Source organism: Etheostoma cragini, chromosome 18 (assembly GCF_013103735.1).
Source record: "Etheostoma cragini isolate CJK2018 chromosome 18, CSU_Ecrag_1.0, whole genome shotgun sequence".
Classification (NCBI taxonomy): Eukaryota; Metazoa; Chordata; class Actinopteri; order Perciformes; family Percidae; genus Etheostoma; species Etheostoma cragini.
Genome location: NC_048424.1, coordinates 17,724,170 through 17,751,918, shown reverse-complemented (window position 1 = coordinate 17,751,918; position 27,749 = coordinate 17,724,170). Strand labels below are relative to the sequence as shown.

At 39.4% G+C, this 27,749-nt stretch overlaps 2 protein-coding genes and 1 long non-coding RNA gene across 3 annotated transcripts in view; all 3 read left to right on the top strand.

Moving 5' to 3' along the window:
* Nucleotides 1–11,321, top strand: part of LOC117961629 — a 14,137-nt gene extending 2,816 nt beyond the window's left edge. Inside the window, exons 2-3 of the long non-coding RNA XR_004660454.1 lie at nucleotides 10,181–10,185; nucleotides 11,309–11,321. This is a non-coding gene — a long non-coding RNA (uncharacterized LOC117961629). The remainder of the gene's footprint in view (nucleotides 1–10,180; nucleotides 10,186–11,308) is intronic.
* Nucleotides 3,924–7,787, top strand: zfp36l1b (zinc finger protein 36, C3H type-like 1b). Its single transcript, XM_034900434.1, has 2 exons — nucleotides 3,924–4,166; nucleotides 5,498–7,787. The coding sequence occupies exons 1-2, from the start codon at nucleotides 4,113–4,115 to the stop codon at nucleotides 6,515–6,517; spliced, it is 1,074 nt and encodes a 357-aa protein (XP_034756325.1). The 5' UTR covers nucleotides 3,924–4,112; the 3' UTR covers nucleotides 6,518–7,787.
* A 15,117-nt stretch (nucleotides 11,322–26,438) lies between the features above and the next one.
* Nucleotides 26,439–27,749, top strand: part of psmc6 (proteasome 26S subunit, ATPase 6) — a 24,448-nt gene continuing 23,137 nt past the window's right edge. The window contains exons 1-2 of the mRNA XM_034900446.1: nucleotides 26,439–26,689; nucleotides 27,193–27,272. Of these exons, the coding sequence (XP_034756337.1) occupies nucleotides 26,605–26,689; nucleotides 27,193–27,272 (165 nt within the window). The 5' untranslated portion in view covers nucleotides 26,439–26,604. The remainder of the gene's footprint in view (nucleotides 26,690–27,192; nucleotides 27,273–27,749) is intronic.

The window sequence follows — 27,749 nt, the reverse complement described above, 5'->3', positions numbered from 1 at the left end:
CTTACCGACAGATAGGCCACGGGCTGCGACGCTGTCTAAAAGTAAGGCTGAAGACTTGTTTTCAAGAGGAGATTTACCCGAGGGAAATGATTTGGTCTATGATTTGTGGTTTGAAGAGACATTGTTTAAGTTGGACTGTTGCAAGAGCAACCTTATACTGATTTACCTTTTTTGAACTTGGCATATCTTTTTGAGTTAATTCCCAATAACTTTATTTAAAACCTTTGTTACACTCTAACTTTGTGTCCTTGCACTGCTGAACTAGTCCCGCCGAGAGCCGTGTAGCCTCTCATGATATCACAATATATATACACACACACACACTACCGGTCAAAAGTTTGGGGTCACTCACAAAATTCCATTGGACTACATTATAGACAGAATCCCAGCTGAGATCAGTTGCCTTGTTTTTTTTTTTAACCAGAGCAGCAGTTTCCAGATTACATTATGTGCTTACATAATTGCAAAAGGGTTGTTTAATGTTTTCTTAGTTAATTTTTTAAAATATCAGATTAGTAAACAAAATGAGCATTTGGAACATTGGATGAATGGTTGCCGATAATGGGAAATGTAGATATTGATAATAGAATGTAGATAATTTTGAAAAAACATTTGGTCACAAAATAAAGCCATCTTCTGAGTACACAACAATGGTCACCTGATGATGGCACTACAACAGCCATCAAAAATTCTAAACTTTGAAAATTCTTAAATCAATTGGACATGCTACAACGCCACAGCTTAAATCAAAATGTAGCTCCAACAGAGAAGAAACTGTGTTCAGCTATAATCCAGCAACAATTCTTAAGTACAAAGAGCCAAAAGATTTTTCCTTGATGCACTGGGCTGAGCGGCTGCCTGTGGAGGCTCGATGCTGGAGGATTTGGCGTCACCTTTGATCTTGGCCATCAAGAGCGTAGCAGGATGTATCGGCATCGCAGGACGTGTAGTAGAACCACGGCAACAGTTGCTGTTGATGATTTTGGTGCCTCCTTAATCCAAAGGAAACGTGCTGGGCAAAAAAAACTTAAGGACTCCGCGGAATAACTCCCCAGAGCTTGGTTAGTAACAAGCATTTCTGGAAATGGATAGACACAAATGGAAAGAGAGAGAAGCTCAGTGTGTCAAAGGAAGTCCCCCAGCAGTCTAAAACTAAAAGCATAATTAAGAGTGACCGGGTAAAGAGAGGAGACTGGTCGGGCTAGAACTCTCCCCTGCTGAATCGGGCTGTACTGCCCTGGCTCCCTCTAGTTTGATTATATTATTGATTAAATGGTAAATGAATCTGACGCCTAACGAGAAGCAGGTGTGCCGGGCAAGGTGAACACTGACTCCTCACTCCCTAACTTTTAGCTTTTGTATAGATATTTCACACACAAAATGTCATTAATATTTCAGATCCTTCACATTATGACAAAACAAACAAGAATTGCCAAAAACGTAAACAAATACAAAAATTAAACAAAATAAATAAAGACACAACTACAAATCAAAGAACATAGTAACTGTCCTCAGATAACTCTTTTGTCGTAATCCCTAAAATTAATACAAACATTTATAAAATCAAATTCTCTGTGTGACTGCCAGATCTTCAAAAGAGGTTCTATCTCTACTTTTATAATAAATACTGTTCATGGCAAGGTAGCTTGAGAGTTCATTCCACCAATGGACTATTGCTGGGGGTTTAGAAACCTTCCACCTTTAGTTATTCACTTCCTAGCTGCCATCAAGACAAGATCTATGTACATACTTTTATATTTATTGCACTTGCAAAGACATAAACGAGGTGAAAGGGGAACAGATATCAGATTGGTAAAAATAATGAAAGTTGTTCACAAGAAAAAAAAAAACTTTCAAACAAATGTAAAATTGAATAACCCTCATCACACCAAAATGTTAAAGTGTCATACCATATATCACAACAGGAAATCCCTGGATTTCTCCAAATTGGGGGAGAAAGGGGAGAGAGTATTTTTTAAGACGAGAGTTTTAAGTTTACTATTAAATGTGGTGACGATTTCTGCCTCCCGAACCCAGACCGGAAGCTGATTCCACAAGAGAGGAGTCTAATAGCTAAAGGCTTTGGCTCCCATCCTACTTTTAGAGACTCTAGAAATCACAATCAAAGTTGTCACTACTCAGAGGTATAGGAATAGATGGCTCAATCGGCTTATTTTTATTTTCTTCTATTAGTGATGAGTAATAGTCTGATCTGGCATTTCTGAAGGCCTTCTTATGTTTCCAGACTGTTTTGCCAAATTAAATGAGATTCTTCCAGTTTGGTGGGATGCCATTTACTTTCAAGTTTTTGTGAAGTTTGTTTTAATTTAGTAATTAATTAAATCCACCTAAATTAATAATCCACTACAGGAGGTAGAGGAATGGCTAAAAGAGAGAGCAGTACAGGGAGAGGAATTAGCCATTGCTAATGGATAAGCTAAAGTAGCTAGTACCTCTCGTTTAAACAATTTTGAGATCAGCGAGGCAGTCGCTGTTAGAGAATAAAACTAGAAGTCATTGAGTATAACTAGTGTTTAAATACAATCAGGTACTTAGCTGCCAGTTTTAACAATAAAGCAGAGTTGAGTAAGTTTTTGCTGGAGCTGAAAAGTAGTGCCCGTGAGCCTGGAGCACTGGAAATGAGACAACGCACTCACCATAAACTTCAGCACATAGTATTGACAACACAATGACAGGTCAGGCTCTCCCTTGTTTTGCGTCAAAACGCTTTCATGTTCCAAATGGCAGAGAGACCCAACTACTAATACATTCATATTGAATTTTAATCAACCTTGTAAACTTTTTCCCAAATCTAAAATATTCCAGTGTTTTTAAAATAAATGGATTGGATTAATAAAAGGAGATTTATCCTCACCTCTTTACTAGATATAATCAATATGTATTCATTTACAGGTTCTGTACCACAGTCATTTAGCTGTAATTGATTTAATTGATAGATTGAATTAATTGTAATTTTTTTTTTTTTTTTTTTTTTTTTTAACACTCTTGATCCAGAGGCCAACTATAGATATCTAATCTTCCCTATCTTTCTAAGATCCTTAAGAAGGTAGTTGCTAACCTGGGCCCGTAGTTATCAAGCATCCGAGAATTATTTATGAGAACGAGAATTATTTATGAGAACACTAAGAATTGACATAAGTGTGGGCTTATGCAATTCTTTGCTCAAAGCTGCACTTAAAACTTTGTTATCAAGCATCTTAGTTTTAATTAAGCAAAGTGTGTCAGTGTCAGTCTTAGATATGATTCACGACACTTTGCTTTGCCACATACGGGATTTTGGATGACGATATTGGCATGGCCCAATCACTGAATAGATTTCCTAATTTAAGAATATATTCAGATAAATTCACGTTGAATAGCAAAATTCCTTAGAGGAATTTACATTCATCAGTGCCATTGCAAGACCATACTGGAAACTCCTAAACACTCAAGACCTCTCACGAGCTGTCTTAAATAATGTCATAACTTGCTTTTATACTTAAGTTTTAAAGTAGGAGGACATTTCATAAATTCTCAGTAGTTACAACTAAAATGGCACTTTTAGAAGCTTAATGGCCCAGGTGTTTTGCTTTCTACGTAACAATAGTTTATTTCAGGATTATAAAGCGGTATTATGCCAGGGCTGTGAGTCTTTTATGGAGTTTTTCTGCTCTATTGGGACTTCAACAGTGGCGTCTATGTAAAAGAAGAAGAAAAAAAAGAGGAAAGACTTTGTTTAATCAACTAATATGTTATTGTTTTCTATTAGTATAGCCCATAAAATTATTTACCATCTTCCACCTACAGTAGATACGAGACAGCTACACGTTTGTCCTGCAGCGGCGCTGTTTTCTCTAAGGGCACACGGTTCTCTTAATACATCCACGGGTACACGTCTGCAGGGTGTCAATCGAAAGCCCGCCCACCATCCAACAAGGGCCGCTGCCTACTGAAAAACAACTGCGCAGCGCCTCCAGCACCGTGGCCTCTTATTATTCATCCATGACTGTGGCACGGCAGAGGGGTTCTCCACTCCACGGGGCTAAAAACCGCATAACCTGGACTACCACATTTATTCACTAGCTCCTATTGTCTTTTTTTAACCAACAAACATGACAGCGACCATTATTTCGCCTTTATTCGAATACAAAGAAGTGCCTAACAAGGTAAATGACTCCCATCCGGGAGGAATCGGCCGACTGAGTTGTTGTTTTTTTTCTGGAGAAACCATGCTAACATTAGCCTAGCAACTTTTGTTACAGCAAGTTTCATTTTAAGTTTGAGGGCAGTAAATCGCATCACCCCCATGATTGGTGACTAGTTAACGTTAGTACATATATCTCGGACTCTTCAACGTTAAACGGGATTCAGCTTCTTTAAATAAGTTAACGTTAACTTTGCGTTACGTTATAACGTTTTTACGCTGCTGGCCAACTTATTGGCGCAAAATGGCATAAGTTACAAGGTAAGGTTAACGTTAGTGTCTTATATCCAGACCTTGCGCCGCAGCGCTGTGAAGTAAAAGTAGTTATAAGGTAATTTGGGCAATGTTAAGTCAGTGTTTATTTTAACTTTTAGCGAAATATAAAAGATACATCTGCATTTTCACCTGCCTTGTGTTTAACGTTGTGAATGTTGCGTTAACTAACATTTAACTGTCTTTTCATTTTAATTAATGCCATGCCCTCTGGAGTCTGAAAAACTCAGTTGGATGTATCTACTCAATCGGTAGGCCTACGTTCAAAACTCGGCATTTACGAAACTTCTTATTTACTAGTAAGGCCATAAAGTCATTAGGCTACTTAGGCTAAGTATTCCCAGAGCAGACCGTATTGTTGAACCAATCAGTCTACGTGGATATGCAGTGCAGATGTGTACACTTTAAGATTGATTATTGCAGTATACTGTTAAAGTAATGGTAAAGACTCAATATACACCATAAAAGAAAAAGAGTTATATTTTGAAAGTGTCATATGACTTGGGCTCAAAGGTTAAATAAAGATTTTTAAAAAACTCTATCATGCGCCTGTTAACATTTTATTGTTCATTTGTGTTGGATACAGATGCCCTAGCTGATTCCTAAGCAGTATATCTCAGTCTGGATATGTTGAAAACAAGTTTTGAAGCCATGCTGCGGGAAATGCTATGTAGTGTTAAGGCATGTGACTACTGTACAACTGATGTTGTAAACTAAAGGAGATTGGGTCCAAGCTTACAAGATGTAAGATTAAAATTCATATCTCTAAGTAAATTGTTGAAGATTTTAATAATCTGGAACCAGTAATGGTTTAAAACTTGCTTTTCAGTTCTTAACCCTGTTTGTAACAACATTGACTACTTTCTAATTGCCATTCCTGTGAGTCCTTTGGGTACAAGGCTCAGAAAAGGTTGATAAACGGCACATGTCAATTGCTGACCGTTCTAGTCACCAAGGAGGAAATGCTTTGCTTATTGAACTGTCTAAGTTATTTTTTTAATTACATGTGTTACTTTGCAGAACAGTGAGATGTTCAACTACAGCAACAACATTAACAGTCTTGGTGGATCTCAACTGTCGTCTGTCCCCTGCTCCAGTGCCAACTTCTCCTCCTACACCCCCATTAAATCCCTGCAGGACAGGAAGGTGGTGGGTGCCCCCTCTGCAGGAGGCCTGTTCCAACGCCGTCACTCAGTCAGCCTCCCAAGTGCAAAGTTAAGCCAGAACCAGTTTGTCAACAACCTCAAAAGGGATCCTTCTGTGTTGTTGGATAGCAGCTGCAGCAACAAGGAGAACCATTTCCGTGAGCGCTCCTTCTCCGAGCTGGGGGATAGACAGTGGTCTGGCAGGCAGGTGTGTGTGGATGGAAGCAGCCAAGTCAACCCAAGCCGCTATAAGACCGAGCTTTGCCGGCCCTTTGAAGAGAACGGCACCTGTAAATACGGCGATAAGTGCCAGTTTGCCCACGGCATGTATGAGCTGCGAAGCCTGAGCCGCCACCCAAAGTACAAGACTGAGCTGTGCCGCACCTTCCATACCGTTGGTTTCTGTCCGTATGGCCCCCGATGCAACTTTATCCACAACGCAGAAGAGCGCCGTGGGCCCCCTCCCCTTTCCGCCTTTAACAAAATGGAGCGCCCTCGGCTGCAGCACAGCTTCAGCTTTGCCGGCTTCCCTAGTACCAGCAGCCGCCAGGACAGCCCCGCCTCCATTACACCTCCACCCATGTTCTCCACCGAAGACCTGACAGAATGGCAGAGAAACCCCTTTGCTTACTCCAGCCAAGAGCTTTCCAGCTTGTTTGGGCCCAGCTTGGGGCCACCACCTGTGTCCGAGCCTCAGGGTCCGACCCCACCTTCCCCAATCACCTTCTGCTTTTTTCAGCCCATGTCAGATGGTTCCCCCTGCAATCCAGGCTCTCTGTCTGACCAGGAAGGCTATCAGAGCAGCCTGGACAGTCAGAGCGGCTCTGAGTCCCCACTCCTGGATGCCTCCCGTCGCCTCCCCATTTTCAGCAGGCTCTCTGTCTCTGATGATTAAGGTGTCTTCTTCCCTGGGCTTGAGATGGGATTAATGGAAAGAGTTGGGAAGATGGAGACAACCCACCTTCCTAACTCCCTTCTCTTAGCCCTGTTAACAGAAAAAAACAGACTCCTCTGTGCTTTGTTGTAGCCAGTGAGTCAAATCAGAAAATCAAGATCAAGTCTCTTACGATATTATGAACAGTTTGTAAACCAGAATCATATTCATGCAGTGTTGTGTATATTGCACACAGCCATTATTATTATGACCACCTGTGCCACAACCTTGTTACCCCCTAGAGGCTTGTAACAACTCAGTGTTCAATTTTTAAAAGGATCATCACTATAAAATGAACAGGAGAAAGTCAGTAGAATGTTAGATTATAACAGTGCCTTGGCATTTATTTATGTGAAGCCAACAGTAATTATTATCACTATTTTTGTCTAGTTTATTTCCAAAAGCCTTCTGAGTCAGGGCTTTGACTGTAATTGCTTATTTATCAAAATATATTTATTGCTGATCTTAAGCATTTTTATTTTGTATTTATCTGGGTAATGAAAAAATAGAATATATATTTTCTTTCATGTGAAATTATGATCTTCCGTATTAATCAAATAATACCTTTTTTCACAGTTAATACATCGTACTGCAATGAAATGTTTTGTAACACTTGATTTATTTTGAAAGTGAATCTTAAGTTGACACAAATGTTAAGCAATTTTTATTTGTTTGCTCTTCCCACATGTAGGACTGCAGGGTTAAGGTTCTCTGCTGCAGTCTAAGGCACAAATGCACTGGAAGTGTCAATGTCCTAGAGACAGCTAGAGCATGCTAGAGACAAGTGTTGTCTTTTCAGTGGGGGTATTCTGCAGAAATTAAGTTCAAATGAGGAAAAAAGCTAAGGTAAGTAATTGCAAACTGATCAGGTAACTAAGCTAGTGCCATACAGTTGTTGGGTGTGTGGACAAAGTATAAATACCCTGGGGTGCAGGTGGTGCTGGTTTAACAGAGTTCGTATGGCCAACTTGTTCAGCATCACAGCTGTTTTGTGTGTGAGCTTAATCGCACCTGATAATCTGTTGGCTTTCAGGCCGGTGGGTCTGTCTGGAGCTCCTCAGCTGCTGTTTTGTTCCCCTGTGCATTAAGGGTCTATTTTTGCTAGAGCAGCATATCTTTCTAAAGTGTGAATTTCAGTGAATGTAAAGTAATGCCCATATTTATTGGCAATTTAAATTCATTTTAAGGCCTTTTTACCATGTTTGGAAATTGCACTAAAATATTTGGAGAAACTATTTTTGTATTCTTCAGATAAATTTACATGGAACAGTACATTCAGTGGTTTTAGATGTCCATTCAAGTATACCAATGTCAATATAGAACAATCAACCAGAGCATCTGCATACATAATATTAAACAGCACAATATTAAAGTGTGATTACTAATATTGATACATTTATAATTTATCATATTTAATTTATTGTATTTAATATTTGTACTAAATTTGAATGAATTTAAGTGCGTTATAATCTCCAAACCCTTAAATGTTTAACAGAATTTGTGTTGAAACCCAATTTCCCACTCCTACCTGCATCTTACAAAATGTCAGATTGCCAAATCGAAATGCCATGCATTAACCATAGCTTCTGTTGTGTCTTGTCCCTGTTGCTTTTCTGGTCATCTTATTTTTCCTTATGTAGAATATAAACTAGCTCTGGAACAGTCCTGTTTCGTATTAATGTATTTTAGTGGGATTATATCTGTACAGTGTAACTATTTGATTAATGAACGTCCCATTGTCAAATGGAACTAATTGAGACTATCAGCTCCATACAACTCTCTGTATTTCTCAGTATGGCTGGGTTCAGAAGATTGTGTCATCGAGTGAAAGAAACTCAAGTGACGATAATTACCTCTTCTGAAGAGTCCCATGGTTTTTTCTAATCCTCTGTGTCCTTCACTACTAGCAACTGCGTGGAGAATGGGTCGGGTGGTGCGCAGTCACGGAAGGCTTGTCTCATGCGCCAACAGTTTTGTTGTCGTTACTTAGAATTCCTCATAGGGGCGACAAACTACGCACTAAAGCTTTAATTCTCATGAGTCACATGGGTCCTAAATTGAGTTACTGAATCAGTTACTAGCACTTTGAGTTATCACAATGGTGATGTAAAGGTTTTCTTTGACCACTTTTGCCCCTGAAAGTGCCTATACATGCATTCATTCCAGGTTTCCCAGATGTTGTGCCTTCATATTTTTCTAGAACAGAGCAGATACAAGCCTAAATGCATTACTGTAGGTTGGAGGTTAACAGGATTGACACATGAAAAATGGTTGAATGTATTCTCCAGCAGCCATTGTTTTTCTATAGTAATTACTTTATTCAAGGTTTATTTTGTAAATGTAAGATTGCAGTTAAAACCATTAAAATAATTTTTAAATAAAGTATTATATTGTATGTGTGAGTTCCTATGAAATAATTTTCTAACGTTTTTCAAAGCTTTTATATAGCAGGTATACCGAGCACCACACTGAGGTTAGTGGTTAGACGAGAGTTGTTTTGATACGTTTTTTGACACTCTTATTCAGTTATGACTAAACTACATAATACATTTGTTGTATGTATATTATGTATGTATTTGTTTTACAAAGGGTTTCACCTGAGCCTTAAAGGTCCCATGACATGGTGCTCTTTGGATGCTTTGAGATACATTTTTTTAATTGGCCCCAAAAAAATAGGAAATTTTATATAGGCCTATATTACAGCCAGTCCCGCAATGAGCTTTCCTTAGGATTTGCCATTTCTGAATCTGTAGCTTTTGAGGAGGAGAGGGGTAGGGGGGCGTTTGAAAGCCACGATGGCTCTCTCATAGGTAGGCCAAGTTCTCTGGGTGGGCAAAGCAGAGAAATGATCCAGAGAATTATTGATTGTCATGATTGCCATGGCTCTAAACCAAGAAAGCTAATTACATTATTTTTCCCCAAAAAATTATTAATCAAGGCTTTATATGTCTTGTGTAATACTTGCAAGTTAATTGAACAAAAATATTTCAAATAATGATTAACCAAACATGTTCTTCATCATGTTTAAGAAGAATTCGATCAAAGACTGACCATTAACCTTCATGCCAACTGATAAGCATACCATCAATACAATCATAACAAATAATCTACTTACATTGAAGGTTATTCAAAACACAATTGCATACACTCAAATCAAGGAGAAGAGGAGGAAGCCTTTCTGGACTGGAAGTCACCATATTGGAGGTACTCCTCATCACAACAAAGCACAGGCGCTGAACACGGAGTCTTTGAAATGAAAAAAAACGATTGAGTCACTACTTACACTTTGAGTATCGCGTATATTGCGAGCATTAGGTTGATTAAAGACGTTATTGCATTACTTACGTTGGCCTTCACAACACAACTGTAATTAGTGACTTGGTACTGCCTAACCATCCACCCATCATCTGGTTATAGGCCTTAACCATTATAAGATTTAAGGTATTCGGCTGTGGAGAAAACCAGGTAGACTATAGTGGGATATGCAACTGAAAGAAGAATCACTGGGTCGTCATGGACATGGGCGTCAGTTTGGTTTGAAATGTGCTGGGGACAGACACGCATTTGGAATTGAATTTCCAGAAGTGCTGGGTACAATAACGCATTCATTTCTTTCTTGTGCAGGTCATGTTTTGAAAGACGCTGTCCTGCAGCTTACTATTGTAAATAAATAAAAACGTGGTTTTATGTACCAAACCATGATCAATGATTACCAAATTTCTCTCTCATATTGCTCCTTAAAATCACTGAAACTGAAATCCACTGAAAACAAATCAAACCCAAAGTCCTATTATTATGGACATTGTCTGACATTAAGCTTAATTAAGCGTTTATGCTTCACCTTTACAGCAGGGCTGTGGGTTGACTCCCCACGGTTCTCATGGGCTTCAAAAGTCATAATGTTAAAAAACTTAACATGGTTTAACATACATAAACAACGATCATGACCAAGTTTTCCCTGGTTATGAAGAACAATATGAGAAAAATTTGGTAATCATTGATCATTGAACCACGTTAAGATTTTTCCTTGCCATACGCGCCAATAAAGAAGAAAACAATGTGAGAACTTCTATAATCATTAGATTTTGGTTTAGTTATTTTTAGTGTTCATTACAAGATAAGGCAATGAGAAATTTGATGATCAGTTGTTGGGAACTTTGGCAGTTACCCACAAGTTCGTAACCAAGACTCTTTCCAGTAATCAACAGAAGACAGGAAACACGACAAGTTTTTACTTGCTGCAAGGAGAGCTGTTGAGTGTCAACCCTGACAATTTCCAGACCAACTCTAACATTCTCCTTCAGTGCAGCTTTTTAATAATATGAGTGAAGCAAGTTTGCACAATGTATGCAGAAACGTGTGCGACCTGTGGCCGCACACTACACAAGACAACAGGATGACATTTGAATTCAAAAGGACATACACACATACAATACAAAGGTAATCAATTAAATCAAGAGGGCATAGACACTCACACAATAAGAAGTAAGCAAATAAGGAAGCCTGCTGTTAAGCCAGCTATATTCAAAGTCTTTGTGAGCTGACACATGTACATGACAGGCAAAGTTCACAAATGAAAATACATTAAGTCTGTAACACAAAGCAGTATAAAAACGTTGAGCATTATTAGCAAAGTAAAATCTCTAACATCAGTGGTCATTGTTAAGGTACTGTACATTAAACCATGTTGAGCGTTTTAGAATGTCCGGACAGGCCGTGTTGTGACTAAAGGAGCGTACGTGTACAGCACAGCGACTGTGTCAATGTCTGCCTTGTGGGGATAGAGATTTATGTGGATATGTTGGCATCTGTTGTTCCCGAATTATATGTGTTGTGGAAGTCAGTGATCGGCTGAACAGAGATGGCGGCTCAAGGTGTAGCTCCTGGCCCAAATTTGTCAAATAGTTGTTTTATATGGTTCCAACATCGATATTTTAACACTTTGTGCTCATTAGAGTTACTTGAAGCAGAATGGCAAACACACTGGAAGAATCTTATTTAGATTGGCAAGACAATGTATAGGAAGGCCCTCAGAAATACCAGATCAGACCATTACTCATCACTAATAGAAGAAATTAAAAACAACCCCAGGTTTCCTTTCAGCAGCCAGGCAAACAAATAGTCACAGCTCTATCGAGCCATCTATTTCTATGGCTCTGAGTAGTGACGACTTTATGAGCATCTTTAATGATAAAATTATAACAATAAGAGATAAAATGTATCACCTTTTCCCTCAAGTTTGGTTCACAACGGTTCACCTTTAAACACAGTATCACTAGAAAGAACAACAAGACCTGACATATAGACTTCTTCTATCCTATAGACCTTCAACAATTAATGTCTAAGGTCTCTTCAGCAGAAGCGTTAGCCGTGATTAACACTCCATTTCTAGATATAATCAACATGTCTCTATGACAGGTTATGTACCTTGGTCATTTAAAGTAGCTGTGATAAAACCACTCCTAAAAGTTCCCATGAACGCTTTTGGCATGAGAATACAAAAGGCTTAATATGGTTAAATGGGGCTGTATGTTCAAAATTTTGGAAAAGTATGGGTTTGGCAGCATTTTAATCAAGTCGATTCAGGTGCTGTGCAATCTAGTGGGTTAATTTCTGAATATTTTGCTCCTGGAAGCAGAACAAGAAAGGGCAGCCGGAAAGGGAATACTGATTTCCTAAGTGTTGTGGTAGAAGTGTTGATGCAGAAACCTATGGTTTATGCGGATGACATATTACTTTTTGTGTCCAAACCTAGCAGATTAATACCCTGTCTAGAAGGTATCTTTATCCCTTTTTAAAAAATGTCAGTTTAAAGGGTAAATTGGTTCTAGTCGGAAGCGTTACCTTTAACAGCTCACTGCCCCATTCCAGCCTTCCAGTGTGCATTTCAGTGGCACAAGCAAGGTATCATATAGCTGGGTATCTTATTCCGTCCCCAATTAAAAGACCTAGTTATATTTAGTTTGGATCCATTATTGTATAAAATCTCTTGCGATGTTAATAGATGGGTCTCTTAATCTCTCAACAGCTGGGAAGGGCAATGTTGTAAAAATGGTAAATTACTGTATTTAATCTCTTCTTCTGAAGAGTCCCCTGTCATAATTGAAATGTTTTTTTTTAATTGCAAAGACCGATTTATGGGGGAGGTTTGGGTATACCAAACATGTTGTATTACTACTATGTTTTTAATCTAAGGATTAGCCCCACCCTGGTATCGTATTGAGCAGCCTGTTCTTGCCCCATTATCGCTCTTACAAAGCCTGTCTGTCATGAAACTGTATGGTGAGGCAAATAAACACCAATAATTGCTCAGTTAAAAGTAGTTTTTATTTAAACTGTATTTTCTGGACATGGTAGACAAATTAAAAGGTAACATTAGGATCTGGAAGCTGCTTCCTCTTTTTAATGATTGGCTGCATCAATGCCATTTATATGGTGGCACTTCAAAGGTTTCTTTTTTGTGATACAATTTGTATTATTTTATTTTTACATATTTAGGAATAAACAGTAATAGTGTAGTTTCTGTCTTGTGTTCTCTTATGTCTGTATGTTCTGTTTCCTGTTTTAATTTGATAGTCTGGTTTTGCTGTGCTGTCTTATCTCTAGTTTTACTACCTGCCTTAATTTTTCCCGCTTCTGTGATTGTCATCCCCGTCCTGATGTGATTCACCTGGGGTATCATCTGTTCCTCGTTTGCTTGTTATTTAACCTCTGTGTTCCCTTTGCCGTTTGTCAGATCATTTTGTGTGTTCCAGTCAGTGTGTTCTATGTTTTCTTCTTTCCTGTGATCCATCTTCCCCTGTGAGTCTTACTAGTGCCTGTTTTTGGTTTTCTTTTTTTCCTTGGACCTTTTTGATTTTTACATTTAGATTTTAAACTTTGTCTTGCATTTTTTGGACCCTTTGTTTGTTGGACTCTTTTATTTGTGTTATAAACCCTCTGTGAAACTCACTGCTGCCTGTCTTTGTGTTTTGGTCCTTTATTCCCTACACTGTCGCAAAAGAAACAATAAAAATTAAACAGAGGGAAGACGGGAGGGAGGGAATACAACACATGCAGAACACACACATAAACAGACACAAGACAAGGGACCAAACACCCTCTGTCGCTCCAGGATTTCTCATTGTTGAGATTCACCAAAATTCACTTTTTGCAATTTTGACCAAATACCAAGGTTTCCCGCAACTTCAACCAATCCCAACAGTCCCACGTGCCAGACTTTGAATCGGCTCGCTGCAGCGGGCAGGGCTGCTCAGTTGCCCTCACAACTGACGCATGCACACACAAACACACACAGTGGATGCAGGAAAAACCAGAGACGTCTTGTCTCTGGTTCATACAGGATGACCTAAATTGAGGACAGCTACGGTGGTTATTGTAAGTACAGTGATGAGTTAAAGTCTAGTAAGTACTTTATCAAACTGTATATGAATGTGTGTCCCAGCCCAGGCCAGGATGGGAAATTTACTTACAATGTAAAGATCAACAAGCCACTGACACATATGTTCAAATTTGATTTGAATTAATCAAATTTGAACATATGTGTCAGTGGCTTGTTGCCAAAGTATTATACAATACAAAGTATTAAATTTAGTTTTGAAGCCTGTCCTGAGCCTTTTGGTAAGGTTTCTAGGAGAATCATTTTATTCTCCCCAAAACAAGTCACAACCTTTTTTGGCAACTTTCTTTGTCTCCTGCAACATCATTGCAACAAACCATTTTTTACAAAAGCTCCCACAACATCAGACATTTTGGGCCACAACATTCTCAAAAAAAACATAGCCGGAAGTCTAACACTCAAAATAGGTCTGTGATCAAGATTTGAAAAGTTGCAATAAAAAGGAACAGCAGCCCATAGTTACCTGGTTGCAACCCAACTGGTTCCGCGCTAAATTGACTTTAAAGTAAACACATTTGTCTACAAAAACAGGTGATAAAAAGCACAAAATAGAAAGGACATTGGAATGGAAACTTGAACCTAGTAGTGGCAAAATGAACCTGTGCAATGTAGGCCATATTAAAAAGGACAGTTGTGTCATTTAAAAACACAGTCTCTGTGATCCTCATCAGATAACTATGCAATAAAACTTGAACACATTAAGAGATTAACATAAACCAAGGGTCTATGTTTATGAGGCAGTTGTTTTAATCCTGATCTTCTTCCACGGCATTTTCCGTGATAGAATCCAAGGCGCTGACTATCCCGGCCAAAAGACGACGGGGCGCGGCCCGCGCCACACAATCTTCACCATCCTTAGCGGAGGTAAAAGCTCTGTACAGGGACCCATCCTTGATCTTCAGTGTTGCCGGGTAAAGCATCCAGACATCCAGACCGTTGACTCATGCTGAGTTCATGGTTGGATGGAAGGCTTGGCGCTGCTTGACGGTGAAGTTGCTGCATTCTGGTGAAAAGGGATTCTTTCTGCCCACGACAATGGGCGAAGAATTCCGTGCAGCCTGTAGGATTGCCTGCCTGGTTGTGCAGCGGAAGTTGTAAATCAACATTCAATAAGTAGTGGTGTTCTTCTTTGGGCTATCACTTTAGATTCGGTGGACTTTCATAATCTCGATCTGAACATCTGCCAGTTCCGGGAACCACTTAGGCAGGGAACGCAAGAGATATTGAAGAGTATTAGTCTCCAACTCTTGAAAAGCGTAGTCGTGCTTATCAGAAATACTTGAAATGCTTTCCACTGTAGTTTTTAGATTGTCCACATCAGATTGGATAGAGCCAAGGCTGGTAGTCAGAGATGCTAGCTGGGCATGGATAGCAGTTTTGTTGCTTTTGATCCCCACCTGTTGAATCTAAGACTGAATCTGAGAAAAATGTGGTTTGAGGTAGCGTTTCTGTTTCTCCAAGAATGCCTCTGCAGTGGCATCCGTATCGCTGCGTTGGGTTTTGTTCTTGTTTGCCATTCTGCTTTTAATACCTCTATCAAGCCCAAACTGACAGAATATCGGAGTTGAAACCATATATCACAACTATTTGGCAAATTTGGGCCAGGAGCTATATCTTAAGCAGCCATCTCTGTCGAGCCGATCATATCCTCCCATTGCCCTGCTTTGGTTAAAAAGTCCATGCTAGTTTCAGAGACTCATCTCCCAGTGCTCCATCCCCGAAAACCTATGACAGAATCCAATCAGACAGTACACATATCAGAATGTCATAATGAACAATGACGGGAATAAATTAAACATATGCTATATAAAGAGTTCATAAGATGTCATTCAAGTGAATTCAGGTTCCTAATAGCCACAGCAATAAAAGAATCCCTGGCACATCTACAATACAAAATGTTCTTAACATAGGTAGCCTAAAACGGTGACCTGAGGGAAGCAGATTAAACTTCCCAAAGAGTGGGTGATCATGGCAGTTTAAAATTTGGTTAGCCTTACCCCTGACCCTTCTATCATATATGTGTTGCGGCTGTGGTAGTTGTACCCCAACCACCTTAGACGCTACCTATACCAGCTTTGTTAGCTTACGCTTGTTGGTCATTGAAAGATCACTATGCCACACCACAACACAAAATGTCAAGACTGATTCAATAAAATACTGGTAAATTAAAGTCACCATCCTGCAAACACTGAATGATTGTAATAATTTATTAACTTAACTTAATACTATTTATTGATCCCCAGTGGGTAAATTACAATTTACACTGTTTTGTTAGTAATCACTACACACAGGCCAGTCATACACACACACGCTCAGGACCTATTCATGCACTAATGGAGAGATGTCAGAGTGAGTGGGCTGCCATTGCTGGCTACCAGCAGGGCTACGGTGCCTAGCTCAATAGCACCTGACAGTGTCCAGTAGGTGAAGCGGCATCTCTCCAGCTACTAATCCACACTCCGTACTTTGGTCCATACAGGGTTTTGGACCTGCGATCCTCTGGTTCCCAACCCAACTCCCTACGGGCTGAGCCACTGCCTCAAAGAGAAAAGTCTCTGTTGGGCCTTTTTACAGGCCGCATGTTGCAGAACAGCAATGGAGGTTGGACCCAAAAGCAGGTGATGATAAAGTGATTTGATATGTGAAACTATATACAATAATTGTGCAGGTGACAACAAGAAGGGGGTGCATCGAGGAGATCCAGTGGTGAGCGGTGGGTGCAGTGTGCTCTCCAGCACAACGAAGACCATGTGGTGAGGAATCTTCCAGAGTCCAACAAATGATTCGAGGCTGAATCCAATTCTTGTAATCAGCGATGAGTGAGCGGGGGGAGCAGGCATGCAAACATGAAGCGTGAGCACGTGTAAGCAAGGCAGGCTTCAACAAGAAAGAACACAGAACACAACACATAAGCAACACAAGCCACAAGACCAGAAACACAGATGCCATGTGCCACAATACCACACTGATGGCGTTTTTCCACTGCATGGTATCTACTCGACTCGTCTTGACTCTACTCGCCTTTTTGGGTTTTCCAATACCAAAAAAAGTCCCTGGGACTTGTTACCAGGTACTTTTTTAGTACTACCTCAGTCGAGGTCCCAAGCGAGCTGAGGCAATACCAAAAGGTGACATGGAAATCTGCAGACCACTGGTTGGTCGGACCAATGCGTTTTTAGCAAACAAGAGTGCGGAGTGTGTGTCGAATAAAAGGAGCCTAGCATGAGTTTTTGAGGATTCCAGATGTTGTTAAAGGGACTTTAACAATGTAAGTATTGCATCATCAACACCTCTGCCAGTCCTATAAGCAAACTGGAGAGGGTCTAACTGTTCTTCCACCTGCTTCAGCAACTCCTGTATTTTTTGTCCCTAAAGTATTTATTTATTTTTTAACAAATAATACAAACTTACAAATGACAAAAAAACACGAAAAGGCAGTCAACACTAAACTTAAAAGGACAACACCGCTCTGTACCACTATATTGTTTGTGACTATATCAACTGCAATGTGTTTTAATTAATTAATGTATCAAGCCCTTAATGTGTGAAAAGAAATAGTTCCATACTAAATGGAACTTCCCTTTAACATTGTTACTCCTGGCAATCAATATTCGTAGGATGCAGTCTCGGTCATCAGTTGAGTCCAATCTGTGAGCCCCGGCATGTCTCCCAGGAGACAGAACAGTGGAGATTCCGGTAACCTTTGTCCCAACCAATCTCCCAACTTACTTAATACTTCTTCCCAGAAAGGTAATACCACAGGACATTCCCAAAAGGCATGCAAAAATGTTACGTTTTCTCCCTTACACTTCCAACACCTTTTGTCTTCTACTAAACCCATTCTGAAAAGCATCGTGGGGTTATAGTAGTGGGTATGTATGATTTTGTAATGAGTAAATTTGCTTACCTATTTCACATTCTAAATCACTTTGCCATATTAATCTAAGATTCGCAGTGCTTACACTTTGTAGATTAATTATATTCTTGTAAAATGTTGAAGCACTATGCATTGTATTTGTCAAAAAGGTTTTGCAACATATTAGATTCTTCTATACTTCTATTAAGTGGGAACACACTTCACACACTTCTTCTTAGTTGTAGATATTTCCAAATTGCATCCCTGCCTTCCAAAAGAAATTGCTCCACTAACTCCTGAGATGACTTGAAAACTGCATCCCTATATGGATCATCAATCACACATACGTTCCTCTGCCAAGAATCCATACAAAATGACTTTTTACCTATTGCAATATGTGGATTATCTTATCTTGAGAACCATAGTCAGCCTAAAGCTTCACCAGTTCAGCCAACAGTAACCTGCTTAACCAACCTCTCAAAGGTCTTCATCACCAACGAGGTGAGAGCTACAGGTCGAAAGTCATTTAAAATCTTGGGGTTCTTACATTTAGCCACAGGAATGATTGTAGAGTGTTTCAAAATCTTTGGCACTGTATGCATCTGAAGTGACTGAGTGAAAATCACTTCAAAGATCTCACTTAACTGACCAATACAAGACTTAAGGACTCGACCACTGATGTTATCAGTGCAAGGACCTTTCCTGACCTTAGTTTGTTTAAATAATGATTTGACCTTAGCTACATCAATATCAAAATCCAAAACAGAGCAATCACTGACCAAATTCTCACTCACACAACTTTCTTAATTTTTGCACTAAAATCTCAAATAAAAGCTAGATGCTCATCAGAAGCAAAACCATTTAAACACACAATGCTAGTGCCTTTGTACCTGTCATAAGTTTCATGCCATTCCACACATATCGGAGATCAGACTCACTGAATTTGGACTCAATTTTCCTTTTATACTGAAGTTTAGCCTTTTTTATTTGCTCTCACAAGCTTCCTAATTTCAGCATGTGCACCACTGCCACCATTGTTGAAAACAGTCCTCTTTTCCCTTCACAGATGTTTCAGTTCTAGATATCTAAGGCTCATTGTTGAGATAGGAAACAACTGTCTTAGTTGGGATCCCACTGTCCACCAGAGGTGGGTAGTGACAAGATACATTTACTCCGTTACATTTACTTGAGTAAGTTTTTGACACAATTATACTTCTAGGAGTAGTTTTAAATCACTGTACTTTTTACTTTACTTTTTTTTGGAGTAGATTTGTGAAGAAGAAACCATACTCTTACTACTGCTACATTAGGCTACAATGAGCTCTTTACTTTTCTTTTTACCTCTTTGGTTTTCTACGCATCCTTGTTTTTTTTTCCCCCCATGTTTGCCTCATTTAAATATTTAATTTTGACAGAGAGAGAGACTTCCACTAAAGGCTCTACCAAGTGACTGTGTTTCACCAATCAAACTTAATTCTGCAGTCTCGTCACGTAACCATACTCAATCTCAGCAGCGGGACTAGATAGTTTTACCGTCGTAGCAAAACAAAAATGTCAGAATCAACTGTTGGCAACACATGTCACATGGAAAAGTTGTTTACCTTAGTAAAAGTGCAAAACAGCAGGTACAATATGCAGTGTCTACCAAAACAAACGGACATTTCAACATTCAAAAACTCAACAACTAACTTGAGGAAACATGTAGCGGTAATTTTTTTTTTTTTGTGGCTAGGCGAATGTTTGTCTTTTAGGTTACATATGTTTTGAACATTTTTGTCTGTCTTATTGAATGCTTGTGTTAAAAAATAAATCAGACAGTTACCCAATACTAGTAGTTTTTTCACCCAGCACTTTTTTTCACTTTTACTCAAGTACTTATTTGAATGACTACTTTTTACTTTTCTTTGAGTCATGTTATTCTGAAGTAACAGTACAATCTTTGGCTACTCTAACCACCTCTGCTGTACACACAGAAAGAGATGGAACTGCATACTGAATCAGTCAGTTCATCAATGTGGTTGGGTGAGTCTTGAAAAATGGACCAATCGGTAAAGTCAAAATAGTCCTGTAGAGGCAAAGTGCTCTCCTCGTTCCACACGTGCCAGCACTTTGTCTCTATGCAGCACAGGTCTGTCTGTGGGAAGAAGAGGCACCACGTTATTGTCTGAAAATCCTATTGGAGGACCTGCAACAGACTTATAGGCTCCCTTGATAGAGCCATAGCAAATATCCAATATTCTGTTCCCTAGAGTGGGACAGGTGATGTACCGGGTGAAACTGCTCACTGACCTTTTTGCAGTTGACATGATTAAAATCACCAAGAAAGAAGCACGGGGCATCAGCAGAGATATATAGTAGTTTTTTGAGCTACTGAGAAATTGAAATCAGAAGCAGTTTTTTATCTGCTCTGGGGTGGATGTAGCCTGGATGCCAGCCGATCTTAGGTCCGCCCACAACATTTGAGGTTGGGAAGTTTGGTCTGGACTTGATCCGTTGTTGAGTAATTATGCTCGAACACGAGCTGTTCGGACCAATCAGGGCAGGGCTGATGAGGGACAGGTGATGGAATCAACCACGTTACCAAAGAGCAATTTGGTTTTGTTATATAATACCTCAAATGACACTGGAATCTGTGCAATTTCATACATTGCAATATTTAATATATTAACCATTCCATTTCATTACTGTGCAATATTTATATATTATTTAGTTCTCAACCATTTCATTTCATTACTATGCAATATTTATTAATTTGTTAATACTTATCTGCTTTCACACAATGTGTATTCAAAGCTATTTTACATATGTGTACAGTGCTCTCCAGACTCAGGACTGTGCACCAGCACCCCCCACTCTTATTTCTCTGCACTACCTACACCTAGTAGTTTTGACTTTTTTGATATTTTTGATACTTTATATTGTAATCTTATATTTCTTATATTTTTGTGTCAACACTGTAAAGGGATTGCTTCAATCTCATTGCACAGGTACTGTATACTTGTGTATAATGACAATAAAGGCATTCTATTCTATTCGATGGTGGAATTTATTTACAAGAAAGGTAACTGCGTCAAGAATCCATCTTCATTGCGTCCGTTATCGACAAGATATTGGCAGCGCATTAATTTTAAAATCCTCAACCGGCCCGTCTCACCTCGACATAAGCCAGCTGATGGTGTTGCTGCAACTCAGCTGTTCAAGTGCAGAGGCTGTTGCGCGCGTTAGAGCCGTGAATCAGAGAAATTAAATGTGTTTTTGACGATTCATCACTACAAATGCAATGGTAGCAAGCATCTCAATATCACTAACGTTATCCACATTTATATTTACACAAAACAAATAATACATCCATATACAAACAAGTCTAAAAGTTATAAGTTAAGACCAAAGTGCAAAGAGTGGTTGCTATGGAGACAATACACTGTCTCGTCTCATTGGTGTTGAGTTCTGTTAATAGTTGAGTTGAGTTCCGTTGCTGTGATTGCTTGTAGATATATCTAATGAGTGCAGAGGAATTCTCTTTCCGGGTTTAGTTGGAACACACCCCATGATCACAGCCCAATGGAGCAGTATCAGACTCATATTCTGTCAAGCATCTGAGTATGATAACATCAGGTTTGGGTGGATGTACACTACTGTTAGAAACATTTGGGGGAATTCCCTAGGCAGATAGCTCAATGTCCGATAAACAAATCCGGTCCACCACATAATTTCATAATTTAAATCCCAGGAGAAAGTATTTTGTGTATTGGATCGTGTCAGGCTTGACAAACAAACCCTGAGTGATGTTCAACACAATTGCCAAAAGTATCTCCATTGTTGGGCTTGATACGCACGACAGAACTCCCATACACAAACCTAAACTTTGAAAAAAAAGGTTTGACAATAACTTTGTAGTTTAAAAAAGGAACGTAGACAATGTACAGACAACAAACAGAGACAACTGCTACCGGGTCACCTGCAATTGAGACACGCCCCTGAGGGTTTTGAATCAAATGAAAAAAACTCCTTGGATTGGTGAATTTCTCAGTATACACCTTTATAACACACAATCACTTGTTCATGCCGGTTTCCGGACTGGAGAGAAAGAGGGCTGTGTTGTATTGGGAACCTTCACATAAATAATAAATTTGCTTCATTTCTTCAGCTCCAAACTAAGTATCACCTTCCACCAACATTTTTATTAATCCTTCAAATCAGGCAAATTTTTTCTTACGTCTTACTCAGCTTAACTCAAAGCATTTGATCTCCTGTTTTGACACTGCTTTTAAGGTAGCCTTGTCCTACCAGACTCTAGTGCATTTCATTTGTACAGAGAGTTTACCCACTCTCCACTGATAAGTGTTAATTTCTGTTGAAGTTTAAAACTATTGGATCTGCCCAGAGCCACTCTGGTTCTGCCACAATCAATTGCTAATGTTTGGTTGAGACGGACAGTATGTCATGCGCATGTGTAACAAGAGGGGAGACCGACAAGGCATTAGCATTGCTAGCGTTAGCCCTGGCCAACTCTTTTACCACTAACGAAAAAAGCTGGAAAATCAAATCTTTTCCCGAAACCATTGGTCCACAACATCATGGCCACCAACAAAACTCAGCAAAGATTGTTCTTGCTCGGGCTTTAACTACTAGGTATTGGGCGGCATTGACACAACAGACCAAACGGCTAGGCTTCCATCTGTCTCCACCGCCTTTTCGGAACTACAACTCTAGCGCACGGACTCAACATCATCGTTCTTAGCCACTCCCTCTGTTTGCTGATTGGACCGCCAAAAATTTGGCTCGAGTAAACCCAAGAGAAATGAAAGTTGAATGAATGAAATCAAATGAACTGTGGGAGGAAGGTTTTTCTGCTATACAGAGCTTTTCCATTTGGTTTAGAAACAGATTCATTTAATTTAAAGCTATAGTGCGTAGTTTCTGCCTGCCCCCATGAGGAATTCTAAGTAATGACAATAAAACTGTCGGGGTGTCCACATGATACAAGCCTTTTGTGACTGCTCCAACCCCCTCCTCTGATTCAGAGAGGAACCCACAAGGTAATAGTAGGTCACAATGTAATGTGCGTGTTTAGGGGCCCATCCTGACCTTCAGAACATACTGTATAGGTAAGTCCCCTGCTCTCTTCCGCACCATATAAACTCCTCTCATTGATAAGCAAGTGTATGCTTGTTGCGAAGGCAGAGATTACACATAAGAACTCGGTCTCCTATTTCAAGTGTGTAATCACTTACTCACAAATAAAATCTTTCTTTTTATCTGCCACTTTCTTTGCAATTTCACTAAGTTTATAACTTTCCTTTAAGTGAGTGGCTGACAAACAGGGCCTTTAGGGTTCAGGCTCTAGGGCTACGTGGATTGGAGAGGGGTAACAGAACTGAAAAAGGTTCCCAGCCTGTCTAACAAGGTTTGTTTAAACCCTATTGGGTTTCTTCTAGGATGTAATGTCCTTGTCACTCACTTAGGGATACCGACTAAAGCATGGAGTTTCCTAATGATGTGCAACTAGCTAAAATCATAACCCTGAACCCTATGCAAGTGTTACCGGCCTCAGACCTACGAGAAGAGAGAGAGAGACTCAATAGACATTACATATTACATTTAAACATACTGATGTTCAGTCGACACAACACTGTTTACAGTCCATACAGAAAGACGAGAGAATGGAACCTTCACTGACAGCGACAGTCTAACTTCAACTAGCTTCTGTAGCTCCCTAGCCAAAGCTGCTAGCAAATAGCTACATCTAAACACATCATTATAACCTTTCTACACAGAAAGCATTCCATTGACTGCCATTCATTTTGGCGCCACTTTGACAGCAAATAAGTTTACATCTGATGCGTTTAAAGACTCAATTTGTCCGTTGTTTATTTTGTCTGTTGTTTATTTCTAAAGAAACACGACAATGTATAAAAGACTCCATTACCTTATAGCTCACATTATAGCTGTGTAGCAAACATTTTTGTAAAAATAGGCTAACAATTGTGTCATAACCACGGGACTTACTGTCGCACAGTAGAGGAATCACCATATAGTACAGGGTAAGCTTGCAGATAGTTTGGACTTACATTAGCTGTTTAGGTTTGATTACTAATGTTAACTACCATGTTTAATAGCAATAATTAGCTTGTGCCTATGTTATCTCCTTACACATACCTCCGCTCTCCGTTTAGTTTGGGATTGTTATTTCTCTATTGATTAAGCCTCATTTTCAATAATATTGAAATCTTCACCAAAAATAATCTTTATACTAAAAAATATATTACTAAACATAGAATCTACATTGAGGTTTAAAGTTTCAAACAACTCACAAGTTTTCCTTGGTATAATCATGGCCATAGACTAAAAATGTAATCATATTAACTGACACAAAATCAGTATTGTTGAAGCCATTACAACACTTTGTTTTGTTTATATACCACGTTGGTTACATTAATTAAACTGCAGTTCTATGTTTCAACACTGGGTGGAGCATTGCCTGAGAAGGCACAAAGGTAATAGGCCACAGTGATATGGGGAAAGCATACAGATTTTCACTGTGTCAGTCGTGTCATGGTATAAATTGTTTGACAAGAAAAATGAATGGATCTAAACCAGATATTAAATGAGACAAACTAATGCTTGTGTGACAGTGAGCAGGCCGTTAAGGAAAATAAAGGGGTGACAGCACCGAAAACCAGACAAATTATGGACAATTATTGGCACGCACAACACGAGTTAAAGCAAGTTCTCCCCAGATCCCACCTCATTGGCCTAATGTAGGAGTTGATAAAATCAGTGCTCAGCAGTGTGGAAACAAGCAAAAATAGTGCCTTTTCTAACACCAGGGAAAGAACCTGCCTTAACATCACATTTATAGAAAATCATTGAAAGAGTGGTCACAGAAAGGTTTACTTATTTTCTAGAACGTAAAGCTCTTTTGTCTCCATATCAAAGTGGGTTCCGTAAAGGTCGGACTACAACGGATTCAGTATTGTGCTTAGAGTCAGAAATCAGTAAAGCACAGACCAACAAGGAAGTAGTGATTGCTGTGTTCTATGATGTGGAAAAAGCATGTAACATGCTCTGGAAAGAAGGGCTACTAATTAAGTTGAAAGAGCATATGATTGGGTTTTGGATTTTTTACTTACAGGAAAATACAAGTAGGAATAGGAGCACAGTAGACCAGTGTTTATGCAGAGGAAAATGGTTCCCTTGAAGAAAGAATTTGTGGTCAATTGCTATTCAATATTATGATAGATGACATATTATCTCTGGTTAATCGAGGTGTGGATAAGAACCCACAAAATGTATCATTTCATCAAGGTTAAATAGAGTTTAACCTTCAGGTTTCCCCCTGAAAATCTGAGATTGCTGATCTCTAGTATCAGTGATGCAGATGGAGATGGGAGAGATGCCTTTAAGAATAGGATTCCTCATTAAATTCATGCTGGCATACTGGGTTAATCTCCAGGGGCATTGCAATTCACATCCTGCAAAGAACATTTTAACATCAGATTTGGATTGATTGGTGATGCTAAAAACAACAAGCATTGGATTAGGTCAACTATAGCCCTAATGTTTCAGTCACTTCCATTCCTCCCTGGTTAAACTCCTTGCCACATGTAGACCTCAATATACATCAGAAATTGACCTAGAAAAAGACAAACAACTTCCAACATGGCGCACAGTCCAGAATTATGTTGTATATAATTTCTCAGACTTGGTATTCATCATGGCTCTAAACATTCAGATAAATGGTGTGCCAGTGCAGCAGTATATATCCCAAAGAATGAAACAGCAATAAATAAAAGGGTATCAGACCATTTATCAGTATACACCAGCAGTGTTATTGGAATTACAGTGGATCGAGGAGAAGGAAATACAAAAGATTTTGTTTGCATTATCCAGTATTAGATCAGGCAGATTGTACTTCAGAACTGATATTATCAATGAAATAGTTCTATTCTGGCCAAAACAAGCCCTTACAATTACAAATGTAGGGGGTGGCTTCTAGCTCACCCAGTAAGAGCATTTGCCCCATGTTGGCTGGGTCCGACCTGCGGCCCTTTGCTGCGTGTCCTCCCCCATCTCTCTCCCCCTTTCATGCCTATTCACGGTCACTTGATGATAAAGGGAAAAGCCCCAAAAAATAATCAAAAAAAAGATTCCAAATGTGGTTCCACTAAGCAAAGCTGAAGTCAAAACATTTATTGGGACATATGCACAGATAACACGGCGGGAGTAGTGGGACATTAGTGAAATGAGAAGGCATCTTTACAATATACAAAGACAAGTTGATAATAGAAGGAAGTTGGCTTTTAAATGTAGGGAATGAAATAGCATTACTCGTCTCAGAATTGGTCATGCAGGTCTTAATTATTCATTACACAAAATAGGCAAACATCCAATTGAAAAATGCACATATTGTAACAAGCCAGAAACTGTTGAACACATTACATTGCAAGGAATGCAATACAGAGCACCCTTTTTTTCAGACATTAAGTAAGGAAAACCATTACAACTTTTCAATGTCAGGGCTTTTGGGAAAACAGCAGGCAAAGCATATCACAATATTGTTAAGCTTCTCTCCTTCTTATTTACCGGTATTTTTCATTTTATTGTTTCTTAATTTTGTTTCTGCACTTCTTGTTCACATTCCGATCTAATCAATAGAGGATGGCTTCAGCCAGGAGACCTCCCGTCTCATGCCTCCCGGTGGCGGTAATGCACTCTTAAATTTGTTTGCTACCGCCAATAAACCACATAGAAAAAAAGAGAAGAAGAAGAAGGAAATAGAGGTGGACTATCATGGCGGACACCAGGGATAAAGCGCTGCAAGACTACAGAAAAAAATTACTCGAACACAAAGAAATTGACGGGCGGTTAAAAGAGTGTAAGAGATAATTTAATAATGCCGTTTGTGGTGTGGCTTGGAATAATCTTGTTTGTTTTGATAGATAAATATTATCGTGTAGCCAGCATCCGTTAGCTGGCCAGCTAGCTAGCTAGTGCTTTGTCATGCAGTTAGCATTCTCATTGAAATGAATGGACATAAAGCTAACGTTAAACCAGTGAACACCAACAGTGCTATCTTAGCAGATGAGTAAGTAAAATTAGTAGGACAAAGTCCCACAATTCACTTAACGTTAGCCGGTGTGGTGTTACCAATTACATAACGCTAGATAGCGTTATAACGTTACACATGTTTATCGTCTCTGCTAAATTTACTTATCGTTAAGTTAACTTCAAGCAGCTATCGTTAACTTACGTTATCAAGCATGTTTTTTTGGCAGTGTGAGCTTTCACCTTTAGCTATTTGTAACAAAGAATTCTTGGCTGTGTGTTTGATAATGAAAACAATAACATTTCATTCTATCCCTATTGTTTGTTTTCCAGTGAGAGAACAGCTAAGAGAACAAACTAAACAGTACGAGAAATCAGAAAATGACCTAAAGGCGCTGCAAAGTGTTGGCCAGGTAAGATTATTCAGATGGATGCCAAGATTGATACGTGGTATGTCACAAGTGGTGACCCCTAACCCTATGCACTCAGGGGTTAAAGTGGGATCTGGCAGGGGGGGAACCCTAATGGCGGTTTTCCACTGCGTGGTATCTACTCGACTCGCCTCGGGTCTACTCGCTTTTTTTGGTTTTCCATTACGAAAAAAAGTCCCTGGGACCTGCTACCAGGTACTTTTTTTAGTACTACCTCAGTCGAGGTTCCAAGCGAGCCAAGGCGAGCCCAAAAGGTGACGTGGAAACCTGCAGACTACTGGTTGGTCGTCACTTATGACTGCGTTTTTAGCAGACAAGAGTGTGGAGTGTGTTTCCAGAACAAACGGGACATTTAAAACAAATCAAGCCGGACACCGACAAATTATCCACTTTCTGCACTATTCTCACTTTTCAACGGTTTGGGCTACTAGCGGCTTCATGTCGTTTCCAATATTGCAC